General features: G+C 47.0%; 1 protein-coding gene across 5 annotated transcripts in view; it reads right to left on the reverse strand.

Moving 5' to 3' along the window:
• LOC140425190 (uncharacterized) overlaps window positions 1-24,904 on the reverse strand; it is an 80,007-nt gene that overhangs the window by 45,128 nt on the left and 9,975 nt on the right. For 4 of the 5 annotated variants that reach the window (XR_011947783.1, XR_011947782.1, XM_072509193.1 and 1 more), the window contains exons 2-4: window positions 12,688-12,855; window positions 2,402-2,460; window positions 1,701-1,879 (exon numbers count right to left, since the gene is read on the reverse strand). Coding sequence is in view for 2 of the 5 variants with exons in the window: in XM_072509193.1 (XP_072365294.1) it covers window positions 1,701-1,830 (130 nt within the window). In the remaining 3 variants the exon portion in view is untranslated. The remainder of the gene's footprint in view (window positions 1-1,700; window positions 1,880-2,401; window positions 2,461-12,687; window positions 12,856-24,904) is intronic. The other variant, XM_072509194.1, reaches the window with a different exon arrangement.

The following is a 24,904-nucleotide window of genomic DNA, read 5'->3' on the forward strand; positions in this document are numbered from 1 at the left end:
GCTGGAATGCACCAGAATACTTAACAGAAAGCCTCCCTTCCAGTAAGCTGGCAAGCCAAGGTCAAGTTAACATGAAGGCCCTCTCATGATATTACGAGTACTCGATGTGAAATCACATGGACAGAAAGGGTATTGCGATCAGGAGCAGAAGAAAATACTTTAGAATAATGTCATGTAATCAGCAAGGCTGTTAGAAAGGTGATATATATCCTGAATTGCTTCCAGCCAGGATTCTCTCTCACTCACTCTCAGCTTGCAGGGTGATCTCGGTCATGGGAAGGACTGAACACGAAAGCCGAGCAGAACCCCAAAACAACCGGGAGAAAACCAACAGATAAAGAAGAGAGATTGTCGAGGAGGCCCAGGAAGGTTTGATCAACCAACCAGGCGAATCCAGAAGCAAGAACCTTTTACTGTTCTGTAAAGACAGTGATTTTATCTTTTAAAAGAAAAAATAATAATAAAATAACTTAAAATTTTAACCTGAAACAGTGGTTATTACAAAAGTCTACTTTACTTACTTAGCAATGCGGGACCCAGGATCGATGCTACTAAGTGGTAAGTTGATAAAATTCTTCTTTGAAGATATGGGTTATCCCGGGGGATAACTTGAAACACTAGTTTGACCCGAATAGCACCCACAAAAGTCTGCGTAGGAGTCAGGGAGTGAGAATCCCTGTCCACCATTTAGAATCTCTTGACCCTTGTTTGGTAAAGGGGAAACCTAAGAATTCTAAGAATAGTGGTGAGGTTTAAATACAACATCCATGACCATTCACCTCCTAGGTCAGTTGGCTGGATGGCTGGTTTGTGATGCCGAGCAATGGCAACAGCATGGGTTCAATTCCCATACCATCTGAAGTTATTCATGAAGGCCCTGCCTTCTCAACCTTGCTCCTCGCCTGAGGTGTGGTGACTCTCCAGCTAAATCACCACCTCAAGGGATGGAGCAGCCGATGGTCCTCTCGGACTGTGGCGACATTTACATTTTCTTATACATCTGTGTTGTGTTCTCTATTTTGCTTTACCTGGATAAGTTGGATGGTAGTGTTGAATAAAGATCACAAAGCTTTGTTAATGAACAAAACTATAAATTTATTACACTATACACTAAGATTTGTTCACATTTCTAAAGTAGAAGGTTACTGTATTAAACTATGCTATCTCTAACTGCAGAACTCTCCAGTGCACAACCTCTCTCTCATGCCTCATCTGTCCTTCTGTATCTTCTGTCCCACAAGGCTCAGCGTCATCCCTTATATACTCATAGGACAGACTCTCTCTAGTGGCTGTCTGTATACACTTCATTAACCCTTGCATTGTCTTCATGCATGATAATACCACAATATGGATCAATGAACTCTATAGTTTCAGGAAGATATCTTAAATAACAGCTTTAAAAATATAGTCATTCACTGACAAATTTCCACATTCTTAAAATAAATTCTATTTACAAGAGCCCCATGTCAATCATCCAGACTTGTTAAAGTTTCAATAGCTGGAACTGCTAGCACTTGAAACCTCTATCTCGTGTAAATAAATTCATTGGATTGTTGAAACACGTGAGCCCTGGCTACTATCTCTAAATGGCACCATAGTCATCCTGACTCGGTAAAAATCCAGGCCTTGATCTTCACCTTGCAGGAGAAAAGAGCTTGCAACTCTGGCCAGATGAGTTGTTCAGGAGTTTAATGGCTCACCTGATTGTGAATGGAGGAGGAGGAGGCCTTTGACACTAGTAGGGCAGCCGCAGTGCAGGCAGAGAGGGTGGAAGCTTCTGGTCTGATCCATGCAAGTGGCTTGGAGCGACTTCCTCACTTGTACAGCCATATCCAGTCAATCAGAATTGATTGGCTGCAGGATGTCTGATGAAGCATGTCTGATGGAGAGATAAGAAGTTGAGTAACTGTGTGTTTCTATTGCACAGGACCAATACAAGAGGAGCAGCAGCAGGCAAATGTACTAGCCACAATGACATCAGAGGAAGAGATGTACTGAGAATCCACCATCAAAGGACCCCAGTGCATCCTTCATTAATACAGTTAGACACATTCTCTCTGGGGCCTCGGGTATGTATACAACAGGTGGCATGACATCAAATGTGGACAGGAGCATACAGTGTAGGTAGCAGCAGTTGTTGGTACAATACATTGGAGGACAAAGCACAGCTCCAACTAGGTCCAACTGGACGGAGAGGCTGGACCTTGTGGTGTGGTATACAAATCTTGTGCTTGCAGAGTCACAAAGGGAAATATGTGGCCAATTGTAGAGTTCCCTGAAGCGGTTTTAACCCTTAAGTTGAGCATGGAAGATTCCATTGAAGACATGAGCACCATTTAAAGCATATGAGCATCTGAACTCCTCCACTGAAGGAATTACTCTTGTAGAGAGTCATACATACCAGTCCAGTGAATGGATGCAGGAACAGAAAATGCTGGAAATACCCAAGTCAGTCAACATCTGGGAAGAGAAAGGGCAGATCAATGTACCCATTACATAAATGTCACTCCCCAGGATAGAGAAAAGACAAAGAAGAAAAGTGAAATATTCTGCTGCATTGATCCTCCACTAAAATGATGGTGCATAAAGTCTGGACAGGCAGCCAGTTGCTTACCCCTGTAGCCATCTAAGATGGCCACCTGCAAAGGACCATGGGAATTATGGTCAACCCAGGACTCAGACAGATCCAGAGCCTATGTGTATCTGAAACACAGGTAACCAGACCTGATTGAAACCCCCGCTCATTTGCATTTTAATGGCCCATTTTTCCCAGGACAATAGAACTCCAATCAAGCAACCAGTACAGCCACATACTGATCGGCGCCACTCCCTTTAGTCAGGAAGCCCAACTGCCAAGGTCAATGACCGCTAAGGACCCGCTCAGCTACCAAGGCACCCGCCCCTTTATTGGCCGAAATCAAAGACAGTGATCAGAGCCCTGTCGAACTATTGGGTCCAAGGTTAAGGACCACCCCAAAGAGCGCAAAATCCCAGAGGGAGAAAAGAGAGCACAGCCATGTGTTCTGTCTCTTTTGGGTCGGCCTGTGCCAACCCAATTGCTGCAGGAACAGCCAGCTAAGTTCAAGACCACAATCGCTTCCCGATGGATGAGCCCAGCAGAGACAGAGCCACTTTCTTCGAACCAGCCAAGTGAAATCCAGATAAAGGCCTTATCCATTTGCACAGTGATGGTCGACCTGAAGTTAAGTATAGGTTATTGTAGCTGATAGGTTTAGTTGAACTCGTAGTAGATATTGTGTTTGCATGTTGAGATAACTCTTGTGTATGTAAATAAACCATCTTTTGAACTAACTAACTGGTTGCGTGGTCATTTGATTGATATAAGGGAAGGCTTGTGGTTCACTAAGATAAATAGAAATATCCACAGTATTGGCGACGCTGTTGGGTGGGAAAAAACACCAACACCCCACTCCTGATCAATGCGGACATGACGTTAGGCCACGAGAGGACTGAGGCAGGTAGGGATGATGTAGATGGTGCCATTCCCGATGGGACTCTGTCTTCTGATGCCACCATCGTGCTATCTCTGATGGAGACACATGTTTTAATAATCTTTATTGCCACAAGTAGACTTACATTAACACTGCAATGAAGTTACTGTAAAAAGCCCCTAGTCGCCACATTCCAACGCCTGTTCGGGATTGTAATTTTGTAAATCAAGCAGCTAAGTATTTGCATTTAACAAAGCTGAGAGGGAAAGCAACATTTACAAGAAAAATGGTTTGGATAGAAATGAGGCTATTTAAATAATCAAATTCTCACAACAATCAACCCAAATAAAAATGGGTAGAATAATAATAATCTTTATTGTCACAAGTAGGCTTACATTAACACTGCAATGCAGTTACTGTGAAAGTCCCCTCGTCGCCACATCCTGTTCGGGTACATGGAGGGAGAATTCAGAATGTCCAAATTACCTAACAGCATGTCTTTCAAGACTTGTGGGAGGAGACCGGAGCACCCGAAGGAAACCCACGCAGGCACGGGGAGAATGTGCAGACTCCGTACAGACAGCGACCCAAGCCGGGAATCGAACCTGGGACACTGGAGCTGTGAGTGAAGCCACAGTGCTAACCACTGTGCTACTATATTGCTCATGTGATGCCCATGGATAATCTAGCCAAGAAAGGCAAAGGTAAATCCATTTGGCATAACATGACAGAAAAGTAGCATAGATTCTTGGCGCTTCATTGAAATTTCAAGGCCAGGATTCTCCGGCCGTTCACTGGTGGTGGGATTTTCTGATGCCGCTGGTGGTGCCGCTGGCGACGTGGGGTGGCTTCAATGACAAATACCATTGACAAGCGGCAGGAATAGAGAATGCCGCCGTCACCGAACAGCACGCCAAATTCTCCCTCCTCATTAGCAGCAATATCAGAGTGGACTCGCAACAGAGAATCTAACCCCAAGTATTTCAAATACAAAGTTTGTATTGTATTACAAAGAACAAAGAACAAAGAAATGTACAGCACAGGAACAGGCCCTTCGGCCCTCCAAGCCCGTGCCGACCATACTGCCCGACTAAACTACAATCTTCTACACTTCCTGGGTCCGTATCCTTCTATTCCCATCCTATTCATATATTTGTCAAGATGCCCCTTAAATGTCCCTATCGTCCCTGCCTCCACTACCTCCTCCGGTAGTGAGTTCCAGGCACCCACTACCCTCTGCGTAAAAAACTTGCCTCGTACATCTACTCTAAACTTTGCCCCTCTCACCTTAAACCTATGCCCCCTAGTAATTGACCCCTCTACCCTGGGGAAAAGCCTCTGACTATCCACTCTGTCTATGCCCCTCATAATTTTGTATACCTCTATCAGGTCGCCCCTCAACCTCCTTCGTTCCAGAGAGAACAAACCGAGTTTATTCAATCGCTCCTCATAGCTTATGCCCTCCATACCAGGCAACATTCTGGTAAATCTCTTCTGCACCCTCTCTAAAGCCTCCACATCCTTCTGGTAGTGTGGCGACCAGAATTGAACACTATACTCCAAGTGTGGCCTAACTAAGGTTCTATACAGCTGCAACATGACTTGCCAATTCTTATACTCAATGCCCCGGCCAATGAAGGCAAGCATGCCGTATGCCTTCTTGACTACCTTCTCCACCTGTGTAGCCCCTTTCAGTGATCTGTGGACCTGTACTCCTAGATCTCTTTGACTTTCAATACTCTTGAGGGTTCTACCATTCACTGTATATTCCCTACCTGCATTAGCCCTTCCAAAATGCATTACCTCACATTTGTCCAGGTTAAACTCCATCTGCCATCTCTCCGCCCAAGTCTCCAGACAATCTAAATCCTGCTGTATCCTCAGACAGTCCTCATCGCTATCCGCAATTCCACCAACCTTTGTGTCGTCTGCAAACTTACTAATCAGACCAGTTACATTTTCCTCCAAATCATTTATATATACTACAAAGAGCAAAGGTCCCAGCACTGATCCCTGTGGAACACCACTGGTCACAGCCCTCCAATTAGAAAAGCATCCCTCCATTGCTACCCTCTGCCTTCTATGGCCTAGCCAGTTCTGTATCCACCTTGCCAGTTCACCCCTGATCCCGTGTGACTTCACCTTTTGTACTAGTCTACCATGAGGGACCTTGTCAAAGGCCTTACTGAAGTCCATATAGACAACATCTACTGCCCTACCTGCATCAATCATCTTAGTGACCTCCTCGAAAAACTCGATCAAGTTAGTGAGACACGACCTCCCCTTCACAAAACCGTGCTGCCTCTCACTAATACGTCCATTTGCTTCCAAATGGGAGTAGATCCTGTCTCGAAGAATTCTCTCCAGTAATTTCCCTACCACTGAAGTAAGGCTCACCGGCCTGTAGTTCCCGGGATTATCCCTGCCACCCTTCTTAAACAGAGGAACAACATTGGCTATTCTCCAGTCCTCCGGGACATCCCCTGAAGACAGCGAGGATCCAAAGATTTCTGTCAAGGCCTCAGCAATTTCCTCTCCAGCCTCCTTCAGTATTCTGGGGTAGATCCCATCCGGCCCTGGGGACTTATCTACCTTAATATTTTTTAAGACACCCAACACCTCGTCTTTTTGGATCACAATGTGACCCAGGCTATCTACACCCCCTTCTCCAGACTCAACATCTACCAATTCCTTCTCTTTGGTGAATACTGATGCAAAGTATTCATTTAGTACCTCGCCCATTTCCTCTGGCTCCACACATAGATTCCCTTGCCTATCCTTCAGTGGGCCAACCCTTTCCCTGGCTACCCTCTTGCTTTTTATGTAAGTGTAAAAAGCCTTGGGATTTTCCTTAACCCTATTTGCCAATGACTTTTCATGACCCCTTCTAGCCCTCCTGACTCCCTGCTTAAGTTCCTTCCTACTTTCCTTATATGCCACACAGGCTTCGTCTGTTCCCAGCCTTTTAGCCCTGACAAATGCCTCCTTTTTCTTTTTGACGAGGCCTACAATATCATTCGTCATCCAAGGTTCCCGAAAATTGCCGTATTTGTCTTTCTTCCTCACAGGAACATGCCTGTCCTGTATTCCTATCAACTGACACTTGAAAGCCTCCCACATGTCAGATGTTGATTTGCCCTCAAACATCCGCCCCCAATCTATGCTCTTCAGTTCCCGCCTAATATTGTTATAATTAGCCTTCCCCCAATTTAGCACATTCATCCTCGGACCACTCTTATCCTTGTCCACCAGTACTTTAAAACTTACTGAATTGTGGTCACTGTTACCGAAATGCTCCCCTACTGAAACATCTACCACCTGGCCGGGCTCATTCCCCAATACCAGGTCCAGTACCGCCTCTTCCCTAGTTGGACTGTTTACATATTGTTTTAAGAAGCCCTCCTGGATGCTCCTTACAAACTCTGCCCCGTCTAAGCCCCTGGCACTAAGTGAGTCCCAGTCAATATTGGGGAAGTTGAAGTCTCCCATCACCACAACCCTGTTGTTTTTACTCTTTTCCAAAATCTGTCTACCTATCTGCTCCTCTATCTCCCGCTGGCTGTTGGGAGGCCTGTAGTATACCCCCAACATTGTGACTGCACCCTTCTTATTCCTGATCTCTACCCATATAGCCTCACTGCCCTCTGAGGTGTCCTCTCGCTGTATAGCTGTGATACTCTCCTGAACAAGTAGCGCAACTCCGCCTCCCCTTTTACATCCCCCTCTATCCCGCCTGAAACATCTAAATCCTGGAACGTTTAGCTGCCAATCCTGCCCTTCCCTCAACCAGGTCTCTGTAATGGCAACAACATCATAGTTCCAAGTACTAATCCAAGCTCTAAGTTCATCTGCCTTACCCGTAATGCTCCTTGCATTAAAACATATGCACTTCAGGCCACCAGACCCGCTGTGTTCAGCAACTTCTCCCCGTCTGCTCTGCCTCAGAGCCACACTGTCCATATTCCCTAGTTCTCCCTCAACGCTCTCACCTTCTGACCTATTTCTCCCGTGCCCACCCCCCTGCCATACTAGTTTAAACCCTCCCGTGTGACACTAGCAAATCTCGCGGCCAGGATATTTATGCCTCTCCGGTTTAGATGCAACCCGTCCATCTTATACAGGTCACACCTGCCCCGGAAGAGCTCCCAGTGGTCCAGATAACCGAAACCCTCCCTCCTACACCAGCTGTTTAGCCACGTGTTTGTCTGCTCTATCTTCCTATTTCTAGCCTCACTGGCACGTGGCACAGGGAGTAATCCCGAGATTACAACCCTCGAGGTCCTGTCTTTTAACTTTCTGCCTAGCTCCCTGAACTCCTGCTGCAGGACCTCATGCCTCTTCCTGCCTATGTCGTTAGTACCAATATGTACAACGACCTCTACCTGTTTGCCCTCCCCCTTCAGGATTCCCTCTACCCGTTCGGAGACATCCTGGACCCTGGCACCAGGGAGGCAACATACCATCCTGGAGTCTCTTTCACGTCCACAGAAGCGCCTATCTGTTCCCCTGACTATAGAGTCCCCTATAACTATTACTCTTCTGCGCTTTGACCCTCCCTTCTGAACATCAGAGCCAGCCGTGGTGCCACTGCTCTGGCTGCTGCTGTTTTCCCCTGATAGGCTATCCCCCCCGACAGTATCCAAAGGGGTATACCTGTTCGAGAGGGGGACAACCACAGGGGATTCCTGCACTGACTGCCTGCCCTTTCTGGTGGTCACCCATTTCTCTGCCTGCACCTTGGGTGTGACCACACTTACATAACTGCGATCTATGACGCTTTCCGCCACCTGCATGCTCCTAAGTGCATCCAATTGCTGCTCCAACCGAACCATGCGGTCTGTGAGGAGCTGCAGTTGGGTGCACTTTCTGCAGATGAAGCCATCCAGGACGCTGGAAGCCTCCCGGACCTGCCACATCTCACAGTCAGAGCACAGCACCCCTCTAACTGACATTGCGTCAATTAATTAAAATTAAAATTTGTCTTTTTTTTTAATAAATACTTTTTTTTTTTTTTAAATTACAAAGTTACTGTCAACTATCTGTTTCCTAGCACTAGATTTCTAATAGAAATGCGATAGCTAACTATAATATCCTCCGATCTCTGGCTTAGATATCCTCTAAATTATAATTAAGTTATTATGTTTAATTAGTTCCCAAATAGTCAAAAAAATTTAGGTTAGAATCCCAACCAGCCACTCAGGTCACAGCTTTTCTGTCCCCCCCGACACACACAATTTGAAAAAAGGTATAAAAGTAAAAATCACTTGCTTACCTTCTGAGATGTTCTCAGGTTCTCTCGCTGACAGAGACTGCTCCTCCACCTCCAATCCTTGGCCTGCACAATGCTAATAATATATAATATAATATGGCACTTACCTTACACCAATGGGTCTTATTATTAGGTTAGAGGAGGAGGGTGGGTGGGAGACACTACACGTGTAGTGTCTCGGGTTTCCTCTCCACCAGAATTTATTGGGGGGGGGGGGGACTTGCCAGAGGTCGAACTTCCGGTTCCCGCCGAAATCCAAAGGGCTGCTCCTGTAAAGGTAAGTGCTTTTAAACTCACTACTCACCTCCAAGAAGGCCCCTGCGCACCGCTGCCGCCGAAATCCAATGGGCTGCTCCTGTAAAGGTAAGAGCTTTTAAACTAACTACTCACCTCCCAGAAGGCCCCTGCGCACCGCTGCCGCCGAAATCCAAAGGGCTGCTCCTGTAAAGGTAAGTGCTTTTAAACTCACTACTCACCTCCAAGAAGGCCCCTGCGCACCGCTGCCGCCGAAATCCAATGGGCTGCTCCTGTAAAGGTAAGAGCTTTTAAACTAACTACTCACCTCCCAGAAGGCCCCTGCGCACCGCTGCCGCCGAAATCCAATGGGCTGCTCCTGTAAAGGTAAGAGCTTTTAAACTAACTACTCACCTCCCAGAAGGCCCCTGCGCACCGCTGCCGCCGAAATCCAATGGGCTGCTCCTGTAAAGGTAAGAGCTTTTAAACTAACTACTCACCTCCCAGAAGGCCCCTGCGCACCGCTGCCGCCGAAATCCAAAGGGCTGCTCCTGTAAAGGTAAGTGCTTTTAAACTCACTACTCACCTCCAAGAAGGCCCCTGCGCACCGCTGCCGCCGAAATCCAATGGGCTGCTCCTGTAAAGGTAAGTGCTTTTAAACTCACTACTCACCTCCAAGAAGGCCCCTGCGCACCGCTGCCGCCGAAATCCAAGTATTGTGATTATCTTTTTAGTTTAGGATAAATTGGAGGAATAAAGGAGCCATGTGACCTGTTCTGAATTATGCCCAGCTACAAGCTTGGTTGGCTTTGTTGTTAAAGATTAAAAGGGTACCCAGGTTGCGTAACTAGGAAGAAGGTGAATAATATTCACACTTGTAAGCAACAACCAGAGATACACAGGGGAATATCATGAACTTTGGGTTTTGCGGTTAAACTTTAAACTATTTAATTCCAAGGTAGAATGAAGTTGAGGATTAGAAGGTAGCTGGATACCATGCATATTAGGCCAATGTGTTCACATTGCCATGGAGATGGGCTTTGAGTGGAACAGGCCATAAAAATACATTATAATGTTGGCTTACAGGAGTCCCTGAATCTCACTCAACAAGAATTTGATAAGAAGAGAGGAAGAAAATGACAGAGAGAATGGAGAAAGGTATAGAAAGCAGGCCTTGTGTCTTGAGCAGAGAAAATATTGGCCCTTAGATGGCCAGCTTAGAAGGAACACTGTCTATGGAACTCCTGCACTACCAACATCAGATAGAAATGTCACCAAATGAATAACATCTTTATTTCAAACATGGAATTCTCCAGCCATTTGCTGGCAGAGGGATTCTCTGGTCCCACCGCAGCACAGCCCTGTCCAGTGGTTTCCCAGTGGTTTTGGGTGTCTTCAATGGGAAATCCCATTGACAGCGGTGGGAACAGAGAATCCCGCCACCAGCGAAAGGCACGCCACCTCTCACCGCAGAGAAACACATGGCTGGGGGACCGCAGAATCCAGCCCCAAGCAGCAAAATCTCAGCAATCTATTCACCCATGAAGTTCAAGTACAACTATTGAGCTTCCTTAAATCATGTGCTCCTACATGGTGCTGCTCCTTCGCTGCCAGTTGTGGTGGAGGCTTCACCTTGCTACCCTGTGCCATAGCATTACCATGATAGCTGCTCTCAGCCTGAGGCCTGGAGGGCACCGGCATGCTGAGGTGCTCCTGCTTAGACGCAAGGAGACTCCTCTGTTGTCATGACTACTGGAGGCACTGATATCACAGGTAGAGAGGGTGAGGAACTGCTATCCATGTTAGGATTTCCCCGAGTCCAGACCCAGGCGTGGAAGGCAGCCACTCCTACTCCCGCGCGCGGTACACTAATACTTCCCTGCTGACCTGAGAAGGACGAGGACTTGGCTCCAGTTGCCTCATACCCATTCTGCATTGCCATTGCATTCACTTCGGCACTCATTTCCCACTCGGAGGTAAACGGCTATCTCCCTAGATACGGCTGCTCTCTGTTCTTGCAGGTATCCTAATTTGAGGAAGGATTTGGTGGCATTGGAGGCCATTCAGAGAAGGTTCACTAGATTGATTCCAGGGATGAAAGGGTTGACAAATGAGGAAAGAAAGAACAGTTTGGGCTTGTACTTCATGGAGTTTAGAAGAATGAGTGGGGATCTGATCGAGATATATAAAATATTAAAAAGGATTGATAAAGTATAATATTAAAAAGGATTGATGTCCCCCCTTGTGGCGCAATCTGGGATGAGAGGTCACAGATGTAGGTTGAGAAAAGGTGGAGTTAAAACTGAGATGAGAAGGAACTACTTCTCGTAGAGGGTGGTGAATTTGTGGAACTTGCTGCCCCCACAGTGCGAGTCTGAGTCATTAAATGGTTTCAAGAAGGAGATAGATATATTTCAGGTGGGAGGTGGATTTGAGACCAGGAAGAGATCAGCCATAATCTATTACCTACTTTTGCTCCTTGTTCCTTTGAGAGAACAGAAAGATCAAATGGTTTTGCACTTCCAAACACGAGCCTCAATAATTGACTGGCATTCAGATAAATGAATGTACATTGGAGGATGCTAGAACACCTCATGCTCACTTGAACCTGGTCAGGAGGCTACTCACCCTTCTGTGACTGTACCCCTGCCTCTCCATCCATGATGGAGTGGCTGCTTTGACCCTCTGGCAATTCCAGAACCTCCTCTTCCATGGAAATGAGTACAGCAAGAAATGGGACACATTACCACTCTGGGTCCTTACTTTGGCATTGTTGGCTTTCTTCTCCTACAGGAATAAGGACAAGGAATGTTTGTTGCCCCACAGTGGCATGTACAACCCCTAAAGGGGCAGCATCCTAGCTGTTCGTTTTGGGCCTACTCATTCAACTGCTCTGGAGCAACCTTGCGAAGTTTGGAGTGTCAGGTTAATCGCCCTCTGACCGAGTTGTATCTGTATCTTTCATTGGAGATGATGTATCCTGACCAATTGCCACTGATTGGCTGTGTTCTTCCTCCACCCCACCTCTCCCCATCAGCCACCCCCTTATAGGTGACCATTGATCAGGAACTGAACTGGACTAGCTATAAAAATACTGTGGCTACTAGAGCAGGTCAAAGGCTCGGAATCCTGTGGCGAGTATCTCACCTCCTGACTCTCCTAAGCCTGTCCACCGTCCAAGTACTGGAATACTCTCCATTTGCCTGGGCGAGTACAACCACAACAACACTCAAGAAGCTCGACACCATCCAGGGCAAAGCAGCCCACTTGATTGCTACCCCTTCCGCAAACATTCAATCCCTCCACCACCAAAACAAAGTGGCAGCTGGGTGTACCATCTACAAGATGCACTGCAGGAACTCACCTATGCTCCTTAGGTAACACCTTCCAAACCCACGACCACTGCCAATTAGAAGGATAAGACCGGCAGATATATGAGAACCCCAACACCTGGGGGTTCCCCTTCAAGTCTCTCAACATCCTGACTTGGAAATATATCACCATTCCTTCATTGCCGCTGGATCAAAATCCTGGAACTCCATCCCCAACAGCATTGTGGGTGCACCTATGCCTCAGAGACTGTAGCAATTCAAGAAGGCAACTGACCACCATCTTCTAAAGGACAACTAGTTATGGGCAATAAATGTTGGCCTTGCCAGCGACTCCCATATCCTGTAAATGATTTTTAAAAATATTGTTGAACCCAAATGAACCAAGACATGGAGTACTCACCATGGTGGAAAGGAGAAGGTCATTGATGTGTCTGTGGCATTGCAGTCTATTTCTCCAGACATTAAAGCTGCTGATCTCCTCTGCCCCCTCTGCAGGCATTGTTGGTTATGAGGGGCGGCCTCTTCCTTCTGTCTCTGAGGAAGGGACTTTCCTCCTTACCAGAATAGCCTGAAGAAAAAATTTGTCACTGAACCACGGGGCCACCTAGGATTTTCCTTCTGCCAAGCCAGCAAATAACTTGCTCTGCTGGCCTTCAGAATGCCTGCTTCACTGACCCGTTGTCCTCTTCCCATCAGTGAACCTGGGGCTTCAAAGAGGACTCTAGTCCATGAAAGGATCTGGTTGCGTTTCAGTGCTGACAGGCCTTTAATACCGGCACCAACCATCAGTGTCAGCTAATGTCTCGACCACTGCCTTAATGTCCACCTCCATCCCTGGAACGTTGGCTTACCCATCTCCCCCCATTCCAGCAGTGACTTAGTTGGTTGGCAGGAGAAAGAGGTGCAATTAGGTTAGGAGCAGCAGTGCCACCTGCTTCCAGCCCCAGCGGCTATACTTCTAGCGTGGGCTTGTAATATTCCAACCTTAATGTGTCCAGATGGTGGAGACCATGAAAGTAAAAATGAGAGCAACTAAGAGTTATTTGGCTTCAAAAAATAAGTCATCCTTCTGTATTTTCTGTTAATGGCCCTCGAGCACTTCTAGCAAAGCTGCCTCATGCACAAGTGCAACAACAGCTGACAGTGGGCAATTGCCCAGGTACATCCTGTCCACAAAAAGGACAAATCCAATCCAGTCAGTTAATACCCCTTCAGCATAAGAATAAGATTGAGTTCAAACAAAACTGGGTTTGATCCTCTGACAATTGGGTACTTTTGCTTATTTAGTTGGAAAATTAATTAAATCTTGTTCCCTCCATTGATCGATTATTGCGAGGATATAATGTGGTGCAAAGGCCTGAGGTGAATTCTGAGTTATAGCCTGTACACAAAAAGCAGGACAAATCCAACCCGGCCAATTACCATCCCATCAGTCCACTCTCAATCTTCAGCAAAGTGACAGAAGGTGTTGTCGACAGTGCTGTCAGGCAGCACTCACTCAGCAATAACCTTCATATTAATACTCAGTTTGTATTCCACTAGGGCCACTCAGCTCCTGACCTCATTACAGTCTTGGTCCAAACATGGGCAAGAGAGTTAAATTCAAAAGGTGAGGTGAAACTGACTGCCCTTGACATCAAGGTGACATTTGACTGAATGTAACGCCATGGAATCTTTGTGAAATTGAAATTGATGTGAGCTATTTACTTTAGGTAACTAACTAGCCATGTTAAAGGATATGAAAGGAGAATTTCCAGTAAGTTTGAGCACTGAATAAGTAATTGTTCCCGCGAATCTATGAGGGCAGAGGCAATGTCACTGTATCTCCTTTATTACCTGTGTTCACTTGGGTATGTGAGTAGAGCCAATTACTGCAGTAAAGGCACAGGGAATTGGAGCAATCAGCTAGGACTTCATCAATACTGAGGAAGACAAACTGCCAATTACCTTCTGGAGAAGTGTATCGCCAGTTTTATGTTTTCGCACAGATATGCCTGGTGACATTAAAAAAGATGCGCGTGACAGCTAAATCCTGGTGCTGCTTGAATTAAAGTCTGTCGGGGTTTTTTTCTATGTCTGGTTAAATTCCCAGTGGAAAAGAACTGAACTCTGAAGTTAAATTAAAGTCTTTACAAATAGTGTACTTTTATATCTGTGACTTTGCCAGGAAAAAATGTTTTTGGCTTGAAAGTCAGGATTGCAATAGATTGTTCAAAATACAGCAAATGAACATGAGATCAAATTTTATTGGGGGGAGGGTCACGTCTGCAGACCCCATTATAAAATAAACCTGGCAGCGTCAGTGCTCACAGCTCTCTGTCAAAATGTCCAGATCTGCCTTAGTTTCTGCCTTTAATCCAGTCCAAAGAGTGGGGTGTTTCCTATTATTGCAGCATATTCTACAACAATCCCAATGAGATGAGGGTTTACTGGCTTAAATTGTAGGAAATCCAAAGGGACTGCGGCAATAATCATGGACGTTAGAATAAACAAACAATCCTATCATGGGTATGAAGGTGGAATATGAGTTACAAGAGGGAAATAAGACTAGGAAAGAGACAGAGAACAGAATTAAGTCCCTGCCAAAACAATGGGATCTTTAGCAAGTTGGAAACTTGCTCACATTTGCCCTCATATTATTACCTTCCATTACCCTCTTGGAACCATGCAACACATTCACCCTCCACAAATGTTATCCTTCCCTCATCTGCAGTCAGGCCACTTCTAATACTCAGAACCCTCCGTTTTCTCTCCTTGGGAAGAGACAGAGACCCAGATGAGGATGTGTCGTGGTGGGTAACCCTCCAGTAATAGACACCCTGATTGGCATTGGAAATATGTGGCCATCTGGTCTATTGGAAATGAACTTTTTCCAGGAGGATTTAGATGTCAGCAACAACCTGCCATAAAAATGTGAACCTTCTGAAGCTCACATGTGGAGAGAGCGGATTCTTTACAGACCGTCTGTAAAACAAGTGATTGTCAGGAAATTGATAATCACCTATCAAACATCGTAGGCATTCTGCGAGAAGGAGTCGTGTGAGCAGCTGCCTTTCACCCAGCAATAGCTGGAGTTCTTGTTTCCGTGATCAAAGGCTTCCGAGTTTGTCAGTTTCGCTGAAAGGCTTCCCAGTCTGTCAGTTTCACTGAATTAATTACTGTGCACACATCTGATTTTAAAATGATGCAACGGATAGGCCAAAAATCTGTAGGATGTCTGTCTGAATTCAGTGGTGGGCAAATTATTGGAAGCAATTCGGAGAGACAAGTGATACTGTCACTTAGCAAGACATGGATTGATCAGAAATATACGGCGTGATTTTGTTCAGGGAAGATTGTGTTTTACTAACTAAACATAATTTTTTGAGTAATTAACAAGAAAGATAAATTAGGTTAGTGCAGTGGATTGTGTCTCCATGGATTTCAGTAAGGCAAGGTCCCACATCGAATCCATAGAACACCTACATTGCAGAAGGAGGCCACTCGACCCATCAAGTCTCCACCAACCCTCCGAAAGAGCATCCATCCGAGACTCATTCCCCCACCCTAATCCTGTAACCCCATAACCCCACCTAACCTGCACATCCTTGGATACTAAAGGGCAATTTAGCATGGCCAATCCACTTAACTACACATCTGTGGCATGTGGGAGGAAACCAGAGCTCCTGGGGGAAATCTATGCAGACACGGTGAGAACATGGCCGACTCGGCAGAAAAGCAAGATCTCGTGGGATTCAGTGGACGTTGGCAGGTTTGATCCAAAATTGGTTCAGTGACAGGAAAAAAAGGGTAATGGGTGATGGATGTTTTTGTGAATGAAAAACCGTTTCCAGTGATGTTCCACAGGGCTCAGTGTTGGGGGCTTTGCTGTTTGTTGGAATTATCATTTAGACTTAAATGTGGTTGGTACGATTGGGAAATTTTAGATGACACAAAAATTGGTCATGTAGTTGATGGTGAAGAAGATAGCTGTTAACTCCAGAATTATATCAATGGTTTGGTTGAGTGGACAGAGACGGGACAAATGGAATTCAATCTGGAAAAGTGCGAGGTAATGCATTTGGGAAGGACAAACGTAGCAGGGGAATACTCAATAAATGGAAAGCTGTTGAGAGGAGTTGAGAAGTGGAAAGACCTTGGAGTGCATGTCCACAAGTCCTTGAAGGTGGCAGGAAAGGTGGGCAAAGTATTCAATAAAGCATATCGAATGCCTTCCTTTATTGGGTGAGGTATTGAATTCAAAAGCAGGGGTGTAAGGCTAGAACTGTATAAAATGCTGGGTATGCCACAGCTGGAATTTTGTGTACAGTTCTGGTCACCACATTACAGGAAGGACATATTTGCTGTGGAGAGAGTGCAGAGGAGATTTACAAGATTGTTGCCAGGGCGACTTCCGGTGGGGGCCATGGAGTGAGTGGTCGCACACACGGCAGCTCCGGCTCAAAGGTGGTTTGGCTCTTTTTACCCGAAAGCAGGGGAATTTTGACAGGAAAGTGTAGCTGAAGGTGTGGAAAGAAAGTTCCCCCGGGAGTGGCATATCCGCTGGTTATCAGACCCGGCAGAAGAAGATTAAAGACTTGGCCAAGGAACTGGAGGATACCTGTGGCGTAGCAATAATTGGAAAGATGGCGGCGGGGGAAAGGCTGTCACAAGCTGGAAAACCCCAGAGGGAGCAGCTGATGTCGTTCATCAGAGAGGAGTTACGCCAGCAGCGAAAGGAGATGCAGGAAAATCAGTCAAAGGTCATCGAGGGACTGGGAGCACCTTTGAAAGGATTGATGGGAGAGAATTGAGAAGTGCCTGGAGGCACAGAGATCACAGATCAGGGAGATGGAGAAGGTGATGTCTGACCACAGTGATGGGGTTGTGGCATTGGAGGCGGAGGTGGGGCTCCTGGGGGATCTTTGCCAGTCGCTAAGGGCAAAGGTCGGGGAGCATGAGAATAGATCCAGAAGGCAGAATCTCTGTATCGTTGGCTTGCCTGAGGACGTGGAAGGCTTGAGTGCCACGAGATAAGTCTCAGGGATCCTGGCGGGGCTGGTGGCGGAGAAAATGCTGGACAAGGCCCCGGAGGTGGATAAGGCCCACGGGTCCCTAAGGCAGAAGCCAGGAGTGGGGCTGTCACTGCGAGCGGTGATTGTGAGGCTCCATAAGTTTGTGGAGGAGAAGATCCTGCGCTGGGCCAGGAAGAAACGGAACTGCGAATGGGAGGGGAACAGGGTCCGAATCTATCAGGACATTGGAGCGGAGCTGGCAAAAAGGCATGCCGGATTCAAGAAGGCCAAAGCGGTTCTATACTGAAAGCAGATCACGTTTGGGGTGCTGTACCCAGCAAAACTGTGGGTGACGTTTGAAGGCCGGGAGTACTATTTCAAACCCCCCGAGGCGGCCAATGTCTTTATTAGAGACCATAAACTAGGAGAGAACTGAACGTTGATGGGAGGAGCAAGAACAACAGATTTCGGAAGATGCCGGTCGTGTGGGGCCTAGGGCGAGGGGGGGGGGGGGGGGGGAAGGGTCTTCTCAGATAGGGAAATTTTGTTGTGAGATTGTTTGCTAAGGGGCAATAAGTTTGTAAGGGGGCAACTGCCCACCCACCGCTTTTGGTGTTTTTTCTTTTTTGGGAGAACGTGACCTTTGGTTTTGGATGTGTCTTTGTTCATGTGAGGGAGGGTGCGGTCCACACGGAGTCATTTGAAGTGATCAGGGAGGGGATAGTGGGAGGATAGGGAAGATAGGAGGAGCCTTTAGGCAGGAGCTGGGCAGTTAATGCTGTTGAATGGACGTGAGGCGGAGGAGGGGGAAGGGGGACGCGATGTGGCAGGGTTGGAGTGGGAACGGGGCCATGGATGGAGAAGGGGGCCATCTTGGATGGGCCCGGTTGAGGGTGAAATTAAAGGGGACAGAATCGGAAGGGGAGGATTGCAGACAGTAGAGGGGAGTGGGGGTGTAAGCCTCTGGTGAGGTTCGTAATATGGAATGCATGGTGGCTGAACGGGCCGGTGAAGATGTCTCGGGTATTCATGCACTTGAGGAGCTTGAAGGCGGGGGTAGTCTCTCCGCAGGAGAAAGGATCAGATTAGGTTGTGAAAGGGTCAGATATTTCACTTGGGGTTGGATTCAAAGTCGGTGGGGGTGGGGGATGGCTTCCCTGCTGAGTAAAAGGACAGGGTTTGGAGGGGCCAAGGAAGTGCAGGATCCAGGGGGGAGATACGTGATAGTGAGCGGGGAGTTGGAGGGGACGCTGATGGTGCTAGTGAATGTTTATGTGCCTATTTGGGACAACGTGGGGCTTGTGAAGGGGTTGCTGGGAGCCATTCCAGACCTGGGCAAGCATCAGTTGATTATGGGGGGTGATTTTAATTGCGTGTTGGAGAAGAGGGTGGCTAGGGCGAGCCCTAATTCAATGGGAAGGCTGAGGATGGCGAAGCAGCTGGGAGGGTTTATGGAAAGGATGGGAATGGTGCATCCGTGGAGGTTTAGGAACCCAAGGGAGAGGGAGTATTCCTTCTTCTCGCAGGTGGACAAGGTATACTCCAGAATTGACTTTTTTGTGGTGAGTCGAGAGGTGTTGGTGGGGGTAGAGTATGTGGGAATCGTAATCTCTGACAATGCGCCGCACTGGCTGGAGGTTAGACGTAGCTCGAGGCAGGAGCAGAGGCCGGAATGGAGGTTAGACTGAGGGCTTCTTGCAAACAAGTGGTTCTGTGATAAGATGCGATCGGTGATCAGACGTGGAGTTAAATCAGAATGGAGAGGTATGGGCGGCCACACTTTGGGAGACGTTGAAAGCGGTAATTTGGGGGGAAACTATCTCGTTCAAGGCGCACAGAGATAGGAGAAGGAGGGAGAAGCATGGACGGTTGTTGGATGAGATAGTCGAAGTGGAGAGGGAATATGCGAGGTCCTCACCGAGGAGGAGTTGCGGAGAGAAAGAAGTTAAGAGGCAGTTAGATAGGTTGCGATGGGGAAGGCAGCAGGCAGCCACGGAGGGCAAGGGTGTGCAGTATGAATATGGAGAGAAGGCGAGACATATGCTAGCCCATCAGCTACGGAGGCAGGCCGTATCTCGGGAAATCCTGAGAGTAGTGAGAGGGAAGGTGGAGGTCATGTCGGAGCTGGGGAAGATTAACGAGGCATTCAGGGAGTATTATGAGAAGTTGTATGGGGCTGATCTGGGTGGGGAGGAAGGGGACATGGGGTGGTTCTTGGACAAATTGGAATTCCCACGGCTGGACGAGGAAAGGAGGCAGGCGCTGGAGGAGCCTTTAGGGTTGAGAGAGGTGATAGATAGCATAAAAGGGTTGACGTCGGGGAAGGCCCTGGATGGTTACCTAGCGGAGTTATATAAGGAGACAGAGCTGGCACCACATCTATTGGGGATGCTTAGTGAGGCGCTGGAGAAGGGGGAGCTACCGGAGACATTGACCCAGAGGTTGATCACACTAATTTCAAAGCAAACAATCTCACAACAAAATTTCCACGCCCGCTAGGGTGTGGGTCATATAAGCCCATATCACTGTTGAATACAGATGTGAAAGTGTTGGCTAAGTTAGTGGCGGAGAAGATGGAAGGATACATTCTGTGTGTGGTTGTAGAGGACCAAATGCGCTTTGTGAAGGGCAGGCAACTTTCCAGTAACATTACTGGAAAGCTGTTAAATGACCCGGTCGAAGAGGTGGGTACTGGAGGCAGTAGATCAGGTGGAATGGTGGTACCTGTTCGAGGTTCTGGGAAGGTTTGGCTCTCGACTGAAGTTTGTGGTGTAGGTGCTTCTGTTGTACGTGGCCTGTGGTGAGTGTATGGACAAACAAGAGGAGTTCACGGTGCTTCAGGCTGTACAGGGGAATGAGGCGTGGGTGTCCGCTGTCGTCGCTGCTGTTCACACTAAATCCTTGGTGATGGCCCTTAGGGGATCAGCAGAGTGGCAGAGGATTGTGAGGGGGTATAGGGAACACCGGGTGTCGCTGTACGCAGACGACCTGCTGTTCGTGTCGGACCCATTCGAGAGTTAGGGGAGAATTCTGGGCATACTGGAGAGGTTCGGGGCCTTCTTGGGTTATAAGCTGAATGTCGGAAAGTGTGAGGTGTTTTGAGGAGCCAATTTGGGGATATTGCCATTTAGGGTTGCCAGGGATAGGTTTAGGTATTTGGGGTTCAGGTGACGGGGGAGTGGGCGACGATGCACAAATGGAACCTGACAACATTGGTGGAGGAGGGAAGAGCGGACATTAGGAAATGGGATATACACCCATCACTGGCAGGGAGGGTCAAGGTGGAAAAAATGTACATTCTGCCAAAGTTCTTGTTTGTATTCCAGATCCTCCCGATCCTCATTCCGAAGGCCTTTTCCCAGAAACTGGGTGTAGCGATTTTGGAGTTTATATGGGCAGAGAAGGTACCTCGGGTGAAGAGAGCCCTGCTACAAAGGCCAAGAGGGGGTTTGGCATAACCGAATCTGCTGCACTATTATTGGGGGGGGGCGAATGCAGAGAGGGTGAGGCAGTGGTGGGAAGGAGGAGAGGGGTTAGACTGGGTTAGGATGGAGGAAGAGTCCTGTAGAGGGTACAGCCTGAGGGGCATGGTGATGGCGGCGCTACCGCTGGCACTGAGGAGGTACACGGAGAGCCTGGTGGTACAGTCCATGATTAGGGTTGAGGAGACACTTTAGGATGGAGGGGATGTCGATGCTGACACCGTTGCGTGGGAACCACGGGTTTAAGCCAGGGGAGATGGATTAGATTGGATTTGTTTATTGTCACGTGTACCAAGGTACAGTGAAAAGTATTCTTCTGCGAGCAGCTCAACAGATCATTAAGTACATGAAAAGAAGAGAAAATAAAAGAAAATAGAGCTACACAAGGTACACAATGTAACAACATAAACACCGGCATTGGGTGAAGCATAACATAGTGTTGATCAGGTCAGTCCACAAGAGGATCATTTAGGTGTCTGGTAACAGCGGGGAGAAACTGTTTTTGAGTATGTTCGTGCGTGCTCTCAGACTTTTGTATCTTCTGCCTGATGAAAGAAGTTGGAAGAGTGAATAAGCCGGGTGGGAGAGGTCTTTGATTATGCTGCCCCCTTTCCCCAGGCAGCGGGAGGTGTAGATGGAGTCAATGGATGGGAGACAGGTTTGTGTGATGGACTGATGTATAGGATGGCATGTATAGGAGTTGGATGGAGGTGGGGTTGGTGAGGGCGAGGGATCGATATCTGGAGGAGAGGTTTGCAAGTCTGTAAGATCTGTAGGAGGGGGTAGAGCTTCCGAAGGAAGCAAATTCAGGTATATGCAAGTGAGGGACTTTGCACGGAAGGAATGGAGAACGTTTCTCAAGCTGCCGGAGTATATCTTATTGCGATGTTCTCGTAACTGTGCGGCACTATGTAGCAAAATGTTTCTGCTTGCAACACTTTACACACAATTTCCTGAAGGCTGGGCATTTTTTGACTGGGTGGGTGTGACCACAACGCTTGCTTGACACAATGCTATTTGCGGCATCCGCAAAATGGCCACCGTCTGTAGCATGCTGCTTTTCCGAGTGCAACACAGCTTCAGTGGCATCAGCTATGTTGTTTGTTTTCGCGCCACATTCTGGCATTAACATTTCAGAGTACTGACTCTTAGCAAGTTTGCTCGCACGACTCATACTGATGGTTTCTTCCAAGGCTAATTTTTGTTGCCAGAGCAATTTCTCATGTAACCTTTCATTATTAATACCAAATACTATTTGAGCACATGGCTGGTAGTCTGTTAATACCGAAAAATCACAGGTCTGAACCTTGAGCCTGAGATCAGTTAGAAAACAGTCAAACATTTTGCCTGTCTTTTGGACACATTTTCAGAAAATATAACACTCAAAAGTTTCATTTATTTGGGATTCAGTGTCTGTCAAATTTTGCTAAGATAATATCATATTTCTTCTTGCCACTATCATTCTCAAATTGGAATGAATTCTACAATTCTAATGCTTGCGGACCAGCCATGGTTAAAAACAACACAATCATTTGCTGATCACGGACTGCTTTGAGGTCGGAGGCTGAGAGGTACAAATCAAATTGCTTGCACTGCACATCTACTTTACCCATAGTGCAAAATGGCTTCGGGTCTGTAGACTTTCCATTGGGCTGCTCTGTTTGATATCTCAGCGATCAGAGTCTGGATGAGATTTTCTTCTTCGCAAGGCTTTGTTCTCAGCGAGATTTTTTTTTCTCTTTTCTCTATACTAGCTAAACTACCTTGGGGGCCACTCCTGGTACCATGTGATGTTCTCTGTTGGGTCTATCAGGATGCTCAGAGAATGTAGTGTTGACAAAGAACATCAAGCTGAGTTATTGAACAAATCTGATTTATTTTACACTACTAAATTAAAGATTCTAACCAGTCATCAAGGAATAAGTTAAGTAAAACAATATGATATCTCTTACAACAGAACTCTATGCTATACATCTGCTCTCCCGAACACCTTAATACCTTCTCCCAGAAGTCATTTATACCATTGCTCCTTATCTCCATCTGGTGGTGAGAAGTGTTATTACCGTATTGTTAACCCTTGTATTCCTTACAATACACATATTGTTGCACTTATTGCAGTGGTTGCTGCTCCCGGACGTGGAAGGGGAGGGTAGGATTAGGGATATATATGGGTGGCGGGGAGAGCAGGGAGAAGCGCAGTTGGTGAGGATTGAGGAGAAACGGGAGGAGGAGCTGAGGGGAGGGGGTGGAGATAGGTGGAGTGTGTGGAGTGAGTCGATGCGCTGGGTGAATTCGACATCCTCGCATGTGAGGGTGAGGTTGATTCAGTTTAAGGTGGTGCATAAGGTGTATATGAATCGGGCAAGGGTGAATGGGTTCTTCCAGGGCATGGCAGACGAGTGTGAGAAGTGTGGGGGAGGACCAGAAAATCACGCGCATATGTTCTGGGGCCGTGAGGAGTTGGAGAGATACTGGGAGGGGGTGTTTGGGATTCTTTCAAAGATTGCCTGAGCTGATGGAGAAGAGGAAGGCCGGTGTTGTGGCCTTCGCCTTTCCAGTTGCCTGGCAAAGGATCCTGCTGGAATGTTGGTTGACAACTCCACCGCAGGTGGCAGCCTGGCTGGACGATTTGTACGACTTCCTCCTGCTGGAGAAGATCAAGTTCAAACTGAGTGGATCAGAGCACGGCTTTGAGACACGGTGGAGACTGTTTATGACCATGTTTGAGGAATTGTTCGTCGTGGGGGAGGGGGAGGAGAGAGGGGATGGTGAAAAGGGAGAAGAAACTTGCACAAACTGTGAGATATGGAGATATTCATTTATGCTTTTGTACTTTTGAATATGTTTGGAATGAAATACATTTTTTTTAATTTAAAAAAAAGGAAGTTGCCAGGGCTTGAAAATTACAGCTATAAAGGAGAGATTGGATAGACTAGGGTTGTTTTTCGGTTAAGAACAGAGGAGACTAAAGGGTGTTCGAATATAAAATTATTAGAGGCCTAGACATGGCAGACAGGAAAGACTTGTTTCCCCTAGCTGAGGGGTTAATTACCAGAGGGCATAGATTTAAGGTGATTGGTAGAAGGATTAGAGGGGAAATTATTTCACGCAGAGCATCTGGAATTCACTGCCTAAATTGGCGCTCAAGGCTGAAATGCTCAACTCATTTAAAAGGCACCAGGATTTGCATCTGCAGTGCTGTAACCTGCAAGGCTACAGAGGAGGTGCTGGAAAATGGGATTAAAATGAGCGGCTGGTTTCCTTTTTCTTCTTTTTTGGCCAGCGCAGTGACGATGGGTTGAACGGCCTTTTTCTGCACCGTAACTTTCTCTAGTTGCATGGTGGTGGGGAATTGATCCAACTGATTGTCTTGCTGAACCACTTTAGAGGGCAGTTCAGGGTCAACAATGCTGGAACAAACATCAGAGAAGAGTTGTCATTGCTGTAACTGGAGAAGGAACTGACAACCTCTGTGCAGCATGCTAATGTGGTAACACAACTATAGAGTAAAGTGTCAGTAAGTGGAAATACAGGTTTGCTTAGATTTTCACCCAATGGTGGAAAAGTTTCCTGAAGCATTATTAGCAATTCTGTGGACCAGGTGCCTGCACCTTCTTAAACTGTGGGGTTAATTTCATTAGATAACGCAAAATGAATGTAGCATGACATCAAAGGGAAGGGGTGCTATCTGTCCATCCTCAATGCAAGTCCCAAGAAATTTGAACTCTCGAGTCTGACATTGAGGTTGGACCGATGGCACCCCTTCACTTTGATATCATGCTACATTCATTTTACAAGAAGTCCCGAGAAATTTTAACTCTCGAGTCTTATCACTATGTTTGCCATCAGTCTACCGCCCAGCACAGAGAAATAACTGACAAGTGGACAAGCAGGAGTTTGGTCAGAAGTAGGCCCCTGCTGGGGATCCAATGGAGCTGTCGCTCCAGCCAGCACAAAACATAAGTGGACAGATGTAGATGGTCAGAGGTAGGGGAAAACCCAAATAGACAAAGGTCATCATTTCCTCCTAGCCCGCAAGATAAAAAGGTAAATGAAAATAAACTTATCTGGCAGGATCCCCTCGACCCCCACTTCCTATTCCCAATAATGTGTCATGGCAGAAAACCAGGGAGAGCTTCTT

Source organism: Scyliorhinus torazame, chromosome 6 (genome assembly GCF_047496885.1).
Source record: "Scyliorhinus torazame isolate Kashiwa2021f chromosome 6, sScyTor2.1, whole genome shotgun sequence".
Classification (NCBI taxonomy): Eukaryota; Metazoa; Chordata; class Chondrichthyes; order Carcharhiniformes; family Scyliorhinidae; genus Scyliorhinus; species Scyliorhinus torazame.